The 16806-nt window shown below is 32.9% G+C and overlaps 2 protein-coding genes across 2 annotated transcripts in view; one reads left to right on the plus strand and one right to left on the minus strand.

Annotated features, from left to right (window-relative positions):
• LOC102804340 (sarcospan-like) overlaps nt 1–10079 on the plus strand; it is a 46743-nt gene extending 36664 nt beyond the window's left edge. The window contains exon 4 of the mRNA XM_006819247.3: nt 3605–10079. Within this exon, the coding sequence (XP_006819310.1) occupies nt 3605–3976 (372 nt within the window). The 3' untranslated portion in view covers nt 3977–10079. The remainder of the gene's footprint in view (nt 1–3604) is intronic.
• A 1791-nt stretch (nt 10080–11870) lies between these two features.
• The window catches only part of LOC102806067 (inositol 1,4,5-trisphosphate receptor-like), a 160623-nt gene continuing 155687 nt past the window's right edge, over nt 11871–16806 (minus strand). The window contains exon 56 of the mRNA XM_085497225.1: nt 11871–14181. Coding sequence (XP_085353351.1) covers nt 14116–14181 — 66 coding nt within the window. The 3' untranslated portion in view covers nt 11871–14115. The remainder of the gene's footprint in view (nt 14182–16806) is intronic.

Raw genomic sequence — 16806 nt, forward strand, 5'->3', positions numbered from 1 at the left:
CAGGCTTCCAGGTTTACACAAGCTTCTGGTTTATGGAGATTTCAGTTGTCACAGGCTTCCAGGTTTACACAAGCTTCTGGTTTATGGAGATTTCAGTTGTCACAGGCTTCCAGGTTTACACAAGCTTCTGGTTTATGGAGATTTCAGTTGTCACAGGCTTCCAGGTTTACACAAGCTTCTGGTTTATGGAGATTTCAGTTGTCACAGGCTTCCAGGTTTACACAAGCTTCTGGTTTATGGAGATTTCAGTTGTCACAGGCTTCCAGGTTTACACAAGCTTCTGGTTTATGGAGATTTCAGTTGTCACAGGCTTCCAGGTTTACACAAGCTATTGACTGACAGCTTTTTATGTCCTGCATTGTTAATATACATTTGCAAAAAGTGATTATGCTACTGTTAATTATTAAAAGGGTTAATTATTCACTTGGTTTTATTTTTGCTTATTGGTTTTATTATTATGCGCCAAATTAAAACCCAGTGAATATGTAAAATTGAGCATAGAACACATTATCTAAATGATAAAACCGTGAATGTAAAACCCACTGAATATGCCTGAAATGGTAAATCAGTGAAATTTAAACCCAGTGAAAATTAGTCATTTTACAGTGTACATGTATAACCACTTTGTGTATAACAAGGCTTTCACTTAAACTGTGGTTAGTATTTTGTTTTAAACTTTGATGGGATTTATCAATTTACGAGTTTAACCTGCTCCAATGTAGTTTGAATTTGAATTATTGAATAAGCCTTCAGCATGTATGTGTGTATCTAGTGATTTATCACTTCTTACTCCAGATCTTTGTTTTCTATAAAAAAAAATAATAACCAAAATAATAAAAACAATTTTTAAAATACATAAATACCCAGTTTTAGTTGTAAAATGCTGATATATGAGAAGCTTTGTGTTAGAATGAAAATACTGTTCACAGTGGTCTGAAGAAGATGTATGTATAATAATAATATGAACTACGAGTCTAACGCTGCAGTATGTGGATTGCTGCCAATAACTTGTCACGATTACTAGATCTTATTAAATATAGAACTGACGTAACCATCGAATGCTATTTGGTGCATGAAACATCAAATGCAAACAACGTGCACAGATGATTCTTTTAACTCCAATGATTTGATGTGAATCCCTGGGAAAGTTCACTACATAGACTACCACGGGTATGACATAATTATTTGAACGACAAAACAGTTATAAATACACTTGTCATTATAATTTCTTCATTATGCATTTGTACAAATCAAAAATACCTCATGCATATTCATAATGATGTAGCTCAAATTAACGCTACTCATCTGTCAAAGTAAAGATATCTGATGGCTAAAAATTAAACAGTTCAAATGCAAGATTTCTATTTGAAAAATTTGTTTCATTAACTTTTCGTTCATGAATGCAAAATCCATATTTACCTGCCACAATCATGTATGTAGCTATATACACCATAAAAGAACCCTGTAAATGCAAATGTATTCATATAAATTATAAATCAATAAATTTATTATTACAGCATAGGCTGCTTTAAGCTGTCAAACTTGTAATTTATTACTTCATGCCGATTAAAAGACACATGCAACATTTATTTTTAGTTTTTGTCAAGATGAAAATAGTGACTTACGATATTCATCAATTTGTGCATGCAATATACCAGTATGTTGGTATTTGCTGTCGTCTAAATTATTCAATCTTTGTGGATCTGTACATGTATGCACTGGAACATAATAGTGTAACCTAGAGGGTCTTCTTGCCAAATGTGGACTCTCTAACTTTTTGTAGCTGAATTTTGAACTTATTCCCCGCCTTATTCATATGAGCCATTGCTGTTTTGTTGGCTCTTCCTGTTAAATGCTCTTAAATATGCAGAGTAAACAAATAAGCGACCAGAATAATTCATGGACAAATGTACATGGATGATGTTTTGGAGTATTTGTGTATAGAGCCTTGATGTGCACACACTGTATATCGGGAAAACATTTGGATCAGGATGGATAAGACATAATCTACACATAACAATTATTAATCCACAATTTGACAATGAGTAATGGCATCTTAGACCAGTTGATTTTCAGTTTTTAAAATAAACTTAAATTATAAAATTTTTCAATTATTAAACTAAACTTATGTATTGAAGTGGTTTGAAAAAAAATATTAAAATTTCATCTTAAATATTTTGATATATCTGGTGCAAGGAATTAAATTAAAGTATAGTTTGTATCAACTTTTCCCGTGCATGTCAGTATTGTTGCCACATCAACTGTTACTGGCAAAAAAATGAAAGCAAGTTTTTTATACACATGATATCCAAATGCCTGCTAAGGATTCAAAGATACTGTGGATTAGATGATGTTTAGTCTTTGCATTTACGAGTACCTGTTCACCACTCGTATTACAATATTGCATGTATGCTTCACACGGTGTTATTTTTTTTTTTTTAAATTTTTTGTGCCAGGCGATAGTTCCAGACATGTAACTGTTGTTTCTCCTGACTTTTTTTTTTTATTATATGTGCAAATTGCAAGAGCTGGTGCTGTCACATAGTGCATTTTTGCCACAGAAGCCATATATTCAAGTTTGGGATTGCATGACAGGGCTGTGCTGCCATCTATCAAATTGCAATTTAATGCGCTATCCTGGCGTCAATCAGGCTCGGTCGAACACAAGCACCTGCGGTATATAACCAAGGTTCCCCAAAGTCGCATTCGTTAGCCAATGGAATTGGCCTTCCCATTGAGTCTGTGGCACACTCACCCAGGGTAGGGGTCGACCCTTTTTGATGTTCAGCCTAAAGTAGGATTTGATCTCAGGTCTACTGATCATGAGTCTGATGCGACAAACACTATGCTACCAATGACCGGTTTATTCAGAGTTTAATAGTTGATGAGTGTTCAGCAAGTTCAGTGATGGATACAAATGCCGTTTACTAATATACTTCATGCTGTGTATTTAAACTACATGAGGTACTGAAAACGTTGACAGGACATAGCAACAAAATTATTCCAAAGCACGAACTGATCAGGGTTAAATTTGGTGTTAATTTGGTGCGGTGTATGTGTGGTAATACCTACTGCATAAATAGTTTTTTAAAAAATGTTTTTTATCAATCAATTGCTATCTATCTATTTTTGCTATCTCCATCAACAACAGATGACTGTTTCAGTATGTTTTCAGTATGAAAAATATTATAAATTATCAAATTTTGGCTAAAAAATTTTTGCAACTTGACAATTATTATGATCGTTAAATAAATTTCACTCAATTGTTACTCAGTTTTCCCTAAATCTGAAAAATTTGCCTCATTTTTTTGTGGTGGTTTCCAACACACTGCCTAGACAAGAGTTTGTACATGTAAGGTTTTGACATGCAAAACTGCCTGCTCAAGTAATCTTTGTAACATGTCGTGGAAATAAACTAATGTAATAATGGAAGTAGCATTTTATTTTCAGTTTTATGACTGCAGTTTAACAGACCTGTATGCTCTTATTGTCTAAGTCTTCTCCATCAAGTAGTGAAAACATGATTTATTATCTCAGATATACTATATGGGGTCAAGTTCAAGGATGAAAAATTATACTCGTTTTTTGTTTTCTTTAATTACAGGCCAGTTGTTTTGTTACCTCAGCAATTTGTATATTTATAGCTTTGACTGCAAGTGCTTTCACTGGAATTCATGGTGCAACAATTATCAGCTTTCAGGATAGATGTCAGCATCTGAACAACCAAATATGCCAGTGTTCAAAGATCCAAGACATGACTGGGCTAGCAAGAGTCTATATTTATGAAGACACCATGGACTGTGAGAACTTCCTTGCCAATTTGAAAACTTATTTATTTTTTCAGTGCGCACTGAATGCCATTGGTGGGTTTACCTGCTTCTGTGTTGTTATAATGCTTTGGAAGCTTAGGTACATGGAGTTCTATTCAGGTCTTAGGTTCTACTCCTATAGCGCTACCATACCCAATCACCCTTAGTCTGACCCCTCAACTCCACCCTACCTCACACCCCCACCAATTAATGGTTCTAGACCTCCTAGATTTCTGTTTGTTGGCCAATCAGAATAAGCCTCACATAGAAATAGTCAACCGAGTGTTGGTTCTTTCTTGTAGGCTTATTTTTATTGGCTGTTTAGTATAGGGAAAATGTCTGACAGTGGGAAGCGTCTCTACAAGTCCATAGACTATAGCCCCTATGATATTTTTATGTCTCAGGTTATTTTACATTAACAGTGAATTCATAACAACTACATCTCATATTACAGTGTAATACAGTGCCTACATTGCATATGAATATATAATCATCAAAATAATAATATACATGCAAATTAAGATTTACTGACAGATGATAATCACAAATATTTATCATAATAATTAACATTAATAATGTTGATAATAATAATCGAATAATTGCATAAATGATCCAGCATACATAGTAGTATTGTATATAGCTTGCATGTTTCCTAGAATCACACATACAAATGTACTAGGATACTAATAATTGCATGTATTGTATGATAATTAACACATGACTAATTATGACAACAGTCAAACCTCAGTCATTTACATTAGCACATGTGCTACTAATAGAACAAATATGGTATACTGTAAAGGGGGTAATTATTCACTGGGTTTTAATTTAGCTTATTTCGCTGACTGGAAAATGCGCTAAATTAAAACCCACTGAAAATTAGTCATTTTACAGTAATAGATTTAGTTTTTATAACTGATAAAGTTAATTCAATAAACCCACATTTTAACATGTCAGCTTTTAGAAGTACAACCCAACACAATGATTAAACAAAACAAACATAATGAATGGAATGGCCAATACACTGTCTGGGCGTACATGGTTCAAGAGTCAGTAAGTAAATTTTATTAGACAATGTAATTCTTAGATTCAACAGCAAAATGTAGGTTGAAAACAAATTCAAATCTTAGATTAAATTACTGCACCATACTAGAATTAATCCAACTCAGTTTGTCACCACTTTATCACAGTCTGAGGGACTGTAACTTTATGCAACTTAATTCAAACATGATAGACACCAATACCTGAATGATACACTATTAAATACTTCATTATCAGTTATCTAATCAGAAAAAATATTCTGGACTGATTACCACAGTTTCTAATGAGTTGTCAATAGCCTTAATTCTCTGTATCTAATCATACACAGAGCCTTCCTACTGTCAACATCCGATGGTCAGTTCAGGTGGGTGTGCCTGGGGATGTACTCGTTGAGCTGATTGGCCCAGTCTTGGGATGTTGGTCAAAGTAGCACAGTGGAAAAAAGAAACAAATAATGTTTCGCTGAATATGTGTGAAAGCATTTCAATATTGTACCTGAAGGAGGTTGGATTGTTACCACAATATGCCTACAACTAACTTGTTATAGAAACTAGATCAATGGCATGTAGTACCGTAAAATCTGTATTAGAAGCCGCATCCCTAATAGAAGTCGCACCCATTCTTTTTGAATGTTTGAGAAGCAAAAATTCATCATTTCTCATATGTGTAGATGCTCTAATAGAAGCCGCATTCCCTCTGTCGCATTGTACCATTTTAATAGAAGCCGCGGTTTCTAATACAGATTTTACAGTAGGTCAAAAGCATGCAACATTACCCTGGCCTATAACCTTACAATGGCAAATCAGTCGTACATGTATAAACTTTACTATAGATCTCCTGTATGTTATAAAATACTATTGAATTCTATAGCATCTATAGAATATTGTAAATTTTGTTGTTGTATACAAGAATTACATTTGAAGAATACTTATTTTATGGTATTTTGAAACAACATTTCAATGTTAATTATTGCAGAGTTGTGATTATTGTATACAAATTTTCTCTACACTATCACTGAATATGTGACTATGTAAGACCTGTACTGAAGTGTGATGTTATTTATTCTATATAGCTACCTGGTAAATGTTTGATAACTTGATTCTATGATAAATCAACTTTCAGTTGTAATAAAATAATTGTATACTACATCATGTCAATTACATCAATCATAATTGGATAAAATGAACATAGTATCAATTGAATGATTAAAAAGTGTATTTTCTCTTCTCAAAATTGTTATGTTGACATATATTATAATGTATATCAGCATAGTGCTAGAGCATGTAGGTGTTCTGTTTTATTTGGCATGAGAAAACCACAAAGTGGATATATGGGATAAATAGCATCCTGAGGGAATAATGACTACTGTGTCTGATATTACAACAATCTTTTTTATTTTTAAACAGATAAAAATTGATCAATTATTCAGACATTTTCTAAAGGTTACTGTACTAAGCATGCTAATATAACAACTGATAAATCATTTTAAATATAGGTGAATATGGCCATGCATGTTGTACCAATGTATGTCTACGGGATTACTTGATGGCCAATTGTTGTAGGTGAAAAAAATGTATATGTGGTTTTACAGCTCAACTCTACATTCATTCATCATTACTATGTGTCTTGATTGTTTTTATCCATACTTTAGCTTTCTAATTACAGCCTGTCCAACAGATTGTTGGTAGTATGTCTATTGGTATTTGGTCACACCACCGTATTCACCTATATCTAAGCTCTCAGATTATGATATGTTGTTGTAACCTTACATAATACCTTACCATGCCAGGCAAGTTAGACTAGTCTTTGCCAACAGTGTGCAGGTTTGAAACGCATCTAAACCATTCAGTGCCATTTACTGTTGAATGAGGGGTAGTCACGCTTAATTATAAAGTTTTGTATACTATTAAGCAACTAACTACAAACTAAAATGGAATAGTTGAGGTTTTACTGACTCTACTTTGAAAAATATCACATTAAATATGGCTGTCTAATTGATAGATTTATTAAAAACACATGTCACAAGTATAGCTTTTACGCATGAAGTCAGCATGAATGCTTCTCCACTTAGCGACTGTCAATCACCTAGTCACTGCTCAGAGGTTTGAAATACAAATTGTATTGTATTTGCTGTTTACATTAATCTCATAGTTAATATTAAGATAGTTATTCTTATGAAAACTAACTTACAATTTTTATATGAACTTAAGGCACCAATATGTTAGTAAGCTTTGGTGTAAAATATGATAGAAGCATATATACTCCATGTAATGGGTTTTTGTATTATCTTCATTGAGGGCAGGCTGTGTTTGCAAGGCTTTATGCAGTGTTCTAATTTCATAGAGTATTTCTTAAAATAGAAATGTTTTATGTGGTGCATACTACTTTCCCATCTGTCTGCATGTGACTACTTTTACTTATATGGCCATGTACACTGTAGTTGACCTGTGTATGCCAAATAATAAAACAAATAACGTTTCATTTCAAATTATCACTGTATGCCTGACATTGTTAACACGGTGTACATATTTTCTATGCAATTCATATTGGTAGATTATTATTATTATTATTATATACTCATTTTGATACTGATCTTGTAATATTATAATTATGCTAAACAAATGATATGTGTATCTGTTGCATCATCTCATTAAATGGAATCATCTACTAGGAATTGCTAATGAGAAAATGAATGTGAAATATTTCTCAGGCTGCTCTGCCATATAGGGAAATGCTTATTACCATATCTATCCAGGGAGAATGACTGATTGACCAATAGCAAAATGTCATTTGAACACATCCTTATTCACAATTATGTTTATTTGGGCTTTTCTTTTTTTTCACCCCTCAATGGTTACAAACATTAATTGGTCAAACATTATTGACAGGCTTTGTGTGCCATGTGATAATAGGTATGTGTAAATTCATTAAATATATACTTGGCTTCGCCAAAATTGGTTATTTTAATAATTCATTTTTCATCAGTGATGTTTTAATGAGAAAGAGACTTCAGTGGATGAAAGCTGATTTATGATTTATTAAGCTGATAAAGATACAAGTGAAAAACTCTTTGATATTCAGCTAGCAGTGCATGTCTATGATTGGTTAGAACTGCTACAAGGTAATTTGAATATGGAGAACAAAAATAGATAAATTTGAGTGTCTTGAAGTCATTACTGTTGAATCCATGCATGTGTTCTACAATGGCCAATTGTCAGTAATGGGGTGATTGCACCAATCTATGCAAATTTATATTGTCATACCCACTAGAATTATTTTAACCTACATAGATTCAGATTCAATGCATACAAATGTAGCTACTAAGCTTGTGCTTGATTGGCTCTAACAGTCAGACCAATCAGAGAGCAGTTTTTTTTTAATTTTTTTTTCGGTCAAATTTTGCATTGTATTTTTGCTTTCACTTAACTGTAGATTCATGCTTGGTAGAAACACTGAGGCTGATACAGAAAATTGTGGAAAAATTATTTTGGTGGCAAGGGAGATTGAAATGTAAAATTAGTAATCAGAAGAAATATTCATGTACTGTTAAGAACTGGTAAGGAGAGATTATGAATATTTAGAAGATTATCACCTCAACTTGTGAAAGAGGTGTGGAACATCTCAGACAAATTAAATTGTGCAAATTGTGAGATTACAAAATAACCTGACAATCATTTCTCAAAATACTAATTCAAATGAGCGAGATTGAAAGAACTTGTAAGTTTTCATCTCCAGCTGTTTTGCTCATTCACAAAGTGTATATTATGTGTGTTGTACTTTTATTGAATATGGAGATGATCTCGCTCATTTTTATTTTACACAATTAAACCTTTCCAAATGTCCACTGATGCATTTGGTTAGAAACGAGTTTGATTGACACGCACACAGTGTAGGATTTTCACCACACCGTGCATAAATATCAAAGTTGCATCCCTTTATCATAGTATTGTAAATAGCAAATTGTCATCTTCTAATCCTTATATAAGTAATTCTAATTTGGATGGTTTCCTTGACAAATCAACACTTTGGAATACATACATAAGTGATGTATATTTCGATAAGTCTCAATTATTAACATTGGAATTCATTTGAAAAAAAATTAAAATTTAATGTGAAGGGAAAAACCAATGTGCACTGAAGGGCTTAATGCATTGAGCTGAAAATTAGTGTGTAATCAGATTGTCTTTCTGAACAGGTGCTTTTACAATATGTGTGTCATTACTATTTCAAACCTATTTCTACATTGTTTGTGATAAATATTTTAATTGGGGCTCTAGAAACGTTGCTGACTGAAATCAGAGCATTCTTTATTTCTTTTAGCATAATCCAGGGTGTGTCCATATTCATTTTTACTATGCATGTACCATAGATGAAAAGGAAAATGTCTTATCAATCTGTATAAAATGTTAACCAAGGTCAATTCTTAAGTGACAAGCATGTATCCTTTCAATCATATGTAGTTTAAATCATTGTTGCCACTTCAGGTCAAATACTGTTCCTGCCAAATTCTGCTTAGAAATATTGTGTACCATTAATGTTATATTAATATTTAATAAGGGGCATCAAGATTAATATGGTACATGAAGTATAAATTGAACATATTTTTTTATGTAATGTTTTTTTTTCTCCCATGCAAAAATTTGTTTAGATGATGTATTGTTTTAATTGCATATTTGCCGTTATGAAAAAAATGAATCCGGACGCAAGTGCATCTTTAGTTTGTATTCATTCTACTTGTTAGATTCTCAACTAGCAAGGTTGTAATAGTTTTTCTATGTTATTTATTAATAATATGAATATTTTAGATTTGTTATTGTTTACTGTAATTTGCTTGAGGGCAATATGCAACTACTGGTATTTATTTCCCACTCAATCTTTTGGTAAATCTTTCAAGAATTATGAAATTATTATAATCTCCCTGGCGGTGATTGTTTACTATCACCGATTTGGTGTTTTTTGACAATATTTTCATGTTATTAAAATTGATAATTTTGATATGCAAGATTGACCACAATTAATGATATTCAGCTTAAAAAGAAACAATTGAACAGAATATATTTCGTTTTGGACTGGATAGTCGAGAGGCAAATATGACAGTATTGGAGTATTCCATTTGTGTATAATACATAAAAATTATGCATGTGCAATACTTGGTCATAAAAAGCTTGGATGTAGTCTTGATGAATATCACTTATAACTAATAATAAAATGTGGGGTTTTTTTCCAAAATCACCGCTGCGTAAAGAGTCTTAATTGCCCAGTATTGTGGGCTCCTGTCTGTGGATGTTTTACCAAGGAGTCGGGCATCTTTGATCAAACAAAACTTGGTTGATGCACGCCAAATTGAAACACAAAATACTACTTGTGTAGACTGTCTGATAATAATTGACTATTTTAGAGACTGGATAGAGACAGGCCTCAAGAAAGAATAAGGTAAATTACCAGCAATAGCGACGATTTCAAACATTTGTTTAAATATAACCACATAAAGATGATCAAATCTTACCAGAAATTTTTTTAAAAAACATAGTTGAACTCTGGTGACCTTGCCCTTTGTTATATAATATAATTCCCTTTATCATAGTTTGTTTCAATATAAATATGCATTGTCATAATTAATTTTGAATACAAACAAGTTTTGGGGTTGAACCAACAGTGGGGAATCAGTCTACCGAATGTCCTTAAAAGATGTAAATATCTTACAAAAACATTGGTGCCTTATTTGTTTAATTATTTTAAGGAACATAATTTCCAGCTTTATTCAAAGTAATTCAGATATTTTAGTATAAAAACAAATGCCTCATCGCAACACAAAAAAAGTGCTGCATTTAGACGTGAATAAATTCATAAAACATGCAAGATAACAGAAAATCTTAGCTGGCTTTTGTCCAAGTATTTTGTACAGGTGTCTGTCAAAAATGAATGATTCACTGAGACAAATATGAACTGCCTCATTGTGTGACTACTGTATTATATGAAAAGTAAAAAAAACACCCTTTATGAATAGCTATCATGTTGCAAGCTCTGCTTTGTATGCAAATCAACTTAAATAGTTGGTGTCCAGTGGAGGGAGAAGTCAACAGTACTGTTGCCTCCTGAGAAACTACATCTTCAAACACTGCAATCTTTGAAGTGCGTTTTTAAACTAGTATTATAAAAACTCTATCATTCTGTTCTAATAGCTGAAACATATTCCTGTGAGTTTTCATTTGTCGAATGAACTGTTTGTCAAATACAGAATACATATATTTTAGAATAATTTTCTTTTTAAAATGTGGATGAAATGTTTTGCTTTTAATGTATTTTTTATGTATTGTTTTTGATTTGATAACTTTTGACTAAACAGATTTTCTATTAGCTTCAGATCTTGATCAAAGTTTGGCACCCAGTTCATAGCAGTGCTTATATTGATTTTCTGACATCTTGTTTTCTGTAAAGATTTTATTGGTAGGTTTGCAAATGTGTATCAGACTGTGCAATCTCTCCATGAGTTGGTTTTGAAACCCAGTATGGGATTCTGAGATACATTACCAAGGATATTATTACAAGATAAATCATTTGCTTCATTGAACACATACAACAATGCATATTTCCACTGAGATCAGTGACCTTTGATGTGTATCACCAGTGATCAGTCAAGTAGAAACAGTCAAAATATTTTATCAGATTTTCTCACAGGACATCTGTTGTTCAAACTCAGGGAAGACTTTATACTGATGAATAAGGTGACCAAGTTATTATGCACACAATAACAATTAACGACGACGACGACGACAACGCCGGACAAAATTTTCCCCTTAATATACCTTTCCCTTCCATCTTTGATGGTACGGGCAAGGTAACAAATGCATGGGAAAAAGTGACCGTACACAAGGCCTGTGATTTGTTGAAATCTGTCACCGTGTGTGGACATAGAAAATTGACGTACAGCATTATGGTAAATGATACAAAAAATTATCCGTAAGAATGTTTTTGATGCAATTGGTAATTCTCATTTAGTGACACAATGACACTACTGTATTTATGAATATTAAAGTACTTTTATTGACACAAATGATAAGTAGAATGAAAAAATTTCTTGCATGAACATTGATATCAATGTCATATTGAAGCTACATTGTAATCCTATTAAGTATCAATGTTAATTTAAGTAAAATAAATGTTTAAATTCAGAAAAAAATAGATTACAAGACATCCACACGACTACCTTCATTATACTGAAATACTCTATAAAATAACATAAAAACTGATAGTATGTTTTTAGCTGATGATTTACTTCATGGTCACAAAAGTCTCGCTTGAATCCATACGTTGTTACACTCACAATACGTCACTAAGGCTCACAATGTAATTTCCCCAGTACACTCACAAATTGCTTATGGTAAATGGACATTAATTTGAAAGCATTTGAGCAAAAATAAAAAAATATTCTGTGACTAAATAAAGATCAGCTAAACAGTGCCCTCTATTAGTGTAAATAGTTAATACAATTGCACTCAGTTTAAGCCAACTCTCCTTTGGTATCAAATAAAAATAATTTAAAGTAACAATAAGTACATATATTTTGTGATTTGAGAGTTCACATTTTTCTTGTTTTGAACTTTCAGCTCTTTCAAACAGAACATTCATGATTCTCTGTAATTGGCACTATTTTTAGGTTTTGATGTCAAGTTTTGTCGCAAGAGAAATATGACAATCACATTCTATGAACATGAATAAAAACATTGCAATTAGAGAGGAATTCTGTAACATATTAGTGTGGTAAGAACATTTAGATATTTATAAATGCTGTGTAACAATGATATTTGTGCAACCTGAATCTTTCCCCTTGCAAACTACTTTAATCATTTTACAGATTTGTTTTTGATAAAATCTTAATATCCTTTTAATATTTCAAAACTAAAACCAAATCATGTGCACTGGTTGCTGGAAAAATTTTAAAAGTATAGAGAAAAACAGAAATTTAAAAACAAATCCTGTTTTCAATGGAAACATAAGACATAGATTCAACTCTGTCACCCATAGCAACAAGACTGATACTCACGAACACAGCATAGCAAATCAGGTATTATGTTGATAAAACTGGACCAACAGAGTTGAATAAGACACCTACCGTAACTTTACATTACAATAAATTTTAACTTGTCTATAAACCAATAATAATTTAGTGATCCTATAAAAGAATGGTATTTTTTCCCCACATACATTTATATTACTGTTCTGTTTGCAAGGTATTTGAGAGCTAACAATTCTTAGTAGATGGGATATAGACAGGTTTCAAGGTCACAGTGAGGTTGGCTTGCACAAATTTAAACTCAACATACATATATAAGCAAAACTGTATTACTTCCGAATCCAGAGAAAATGTAATTTCAAACTCAATGAATGGTAGAGTTATTATCAAAGATGAATAACAATGTGCATATTAATATAATGGTCTATGGCATTACAAGCTCCCTGATAATTTGTGACAATTCTTAAAAAAACATTGTCTCTGAATCATGTGCACATACACAATTCATTGATGACTTAGTCTGATTTACTATTTATTTACACTGATTATCAAAATATATATATATATATATTAAATATTTTCACTCATGCATTCAGAAAAATACACAAAAAATAGGATTTATAAATAGATGATCTGGTACAATCCTGACTGATCAAAGCATGGTGTTTGTACAAAAATATTAAGTAATTTATATGCAGGTGGTGGATGTAAAATTGTTAACTTAATTGGTATAAATGAGAGGTGATTATCCTGTCTACAACAAATGAGACTCTTCCGGCAACCTCATATCAACTGCATCAATTTACACCAGTTTTCAATATATCTTCTTCTTACAATTTCTCTGTAATTTACTTTACTATTCACAGTAAACTATGCTTGATTGTTTTGGTGCCTTTGAAAAAAAAAATGTGTCAAAACGCAATTTCATACTCATTAAATAGAAAAATGAGGCATTTTATTCCAGAACTGTGGCCACAATGGTTGCCTAGTAACTAAACTTGGCTCTAATATGGCTGCTTTGCAGCCTCAAATAAAATATAAACTGTTTAATAATCTTATAAATTGCACTCTCAATTCCCATTCACATCAAATCTGTACAAAAAGTTGTTTGTTGTTAATATAACGAACATTCATTGTCACTCATATTGTCATTTTCAGTAGCTGACAGCAACATGGTGATATAGCAAATGTTGGTTGCACACATCTTCATCTGGTACACACTGAAGGCACTGGTGAATAAAGAATGGTGTTCTAGGCATTCATAGCAGGAGTACTTAATAATCCAATTCTCTGCTTCTGTTTTCTTTGTTCTGTCATCTGTAATGGAAAAAATTGGAAATCAATCACTCATCAAGACAACATTACAACACCTGTCCAGACAACATCACAACACCTGTCCAGACAATATCACAACACCTGTCCAGACAATATCACAACACCTGTCCAGACAATATCACAACACCTGTCCAGACAATATCACAACACCTGTCCAGGCAATATCACAACACCTGTCCAGACAATATCACAACACCTGTTCAGGCAATATTACAACACCTGTCCAGACATTATCACAACACCTGTCCAGGCAATATCACAACACCTGTCCAGACAATATCACAACACCTGTCCAGGCATTATTATAACACCTGTCCAGACAATATCACAACACCTGTCCAGGCATTATTACAACACCTGTCCAGACAATATCACAACACCTGTTCATACAATATCACAACACCTGTCCATACAATATCACAACACCTGTCCAGACATTATTACAACACATGTCCAGACATTATTACAACACATGTCCAGACATTATTACAACACATGTCCGGACATTATTACAACACCTGTCCAGACAATATTACAACACCTGTCCAGGCAATATAACAACACCTGTCCAGACAATATCACAACACCTGTTCAGGCAATATTACAACACCTGTCCAGACATTATCACAACACCTGTCCAGGCAATATCACAACACCTGTCCAGACAATATCACAACACCTGTCCAGACAATATCACAACACCTGTCCAGGCATTATTACAACACCAGTCCAGACAATATCACAACACCTGTTCATACAATATTACAACACCTGTCCATACAATATCACAACACCTGTCCAGACAACATTACAACACCTGTCCAGACATTATTACAACACCTGTTCATACAATATTACAACACCTGTCCAGACAATATCACAACACCTGTCCAGACAATATCACAACACATGTCCAGACATTATTACACAATATTACAACACGTTTCCAGACAATATTACAACACCTGTCCATACAATATTACACCTGTCCAGACAATATCACAACACATGTCCAGACATTATTACACCTGTCCAGACAATATCACAACACCTGTCCAGACATTATTACACCTGTCCAGACATTATTACAACACATGTCCAGACATAATTACACCTGTCCATACAATATTACAACACCTGTCCATACAATATTACAACACCTGTCCATACAATATCACAACACCTGTCCAGACAATATCACAACACCTGTCCAGACAATATTACACCTGTCCAGACAATATCACAACACCTGTCCAGACAACATCACAACACCTGTCCAGACAATATTACAACACCTGTCCAGACAATATTACAACACCTGTCCAGGCATTATCACAACACATGTCCAGACAATATCACAACACCTGTCCAGACATTATTACACCTGTCCAGACAATATTACAACACCTGTCCAGACAATATCACAACACCTGTCCAGACAATATTACAACACATGTCCATACAATATTACAACACCTGTCCAGACAATATCACAACACCTGTCCAGACAATATTACAACACCTGTCCAGGCAATATTACAACACCTGTCCAGACAATATGACAACACCTGTCCAGACAATATGACAACATCTCATATTGAGAGCATCTGCAAACTGTGCACCAAACCTTTGCTTCCAATGTATAATCACTATTAACCTCACACATAAAATATTTCATTAACCTATTCTGGCTATGGAGTGCAAGAGAAACTTAATGAAGCAGAAATGATGTAGCAGGTTATCAGGATATCCCTCATGTGTCAGGCATGGATGCCTAATGTAATTATTTTGTACACATTTCTATTTCTAGAGGTACATGTACTCTAAAGCACCAACAATATACAATAGTACATTGAAAATCACTCTGATTTTACTAAATTGACGACAATGTGTTTGCAGTTAGAAATCAGTGCCAAATCATACATCATGTCAGAATTATTCGAAATCAATATCAAAACAATTTGGAATCAGTGCCAAAACAAACAATTGTCTCAATAATTTTAAATCAGTATCAAACCGTTTTTGATTTGTTAATTATGACAGTATTCATGAAGCTTTTTGTACAAGAATATTAATATTAAAAATTAATTAATAAAACAAGCAGCCTGTCGGCTGAGATAGCTCCGCTGTTAGCAATGCACATGGCAATTAAAGAACAGAAGATATCATTAGAAAATGAACAAATCTGAGAGAGGTCCACATGTAGTACCTATATGTATAATATATCAAAGCAATTGGACTTGCGGTTTTCAACAAGAAGTCGAAAATATCACTTTTTACCAAAAATTACAAAAATATTCATCAAAATTAGAGAATTAAAGATATCATTATGAAATGAACAAATCTGAGAGAGGTCCACATGTAGTACCTATATATGTAATATCAAAGCGATTGGACTTGCGGTTTTCAACAAGAAGTCGAAAATATAACTTTTTACCAAAAATTACAAAAATATTCACCGAAATTAGAGAATTGAAGATATCATTACAAAATGAACAAATCTGAGAGAGGTCCACATGTAGTACCTATATATGTAATATCAAAGCAATTGGACTTGCGGTTTTCAACAAGAAGTCGAAAATATCACTTTTTACCAAAAATGACAAA

Source organism: Saccoglossus kowalevskii, chromosome 3 (genome assembly GCF_978046115.1).
Source record: "Saccoglossus kowalevskii chromosome 3, keSacKowa6.1, whole genome shotgun sequence".
In the NCBI taxonomy this organism is placed as follows: domain Eukaryota; kingdom Metazoa; phylum Hemichordata; class Enteropneusta; family Harrimaniidae; genus Saccoglossus; species Saccoglossus kowalevskii.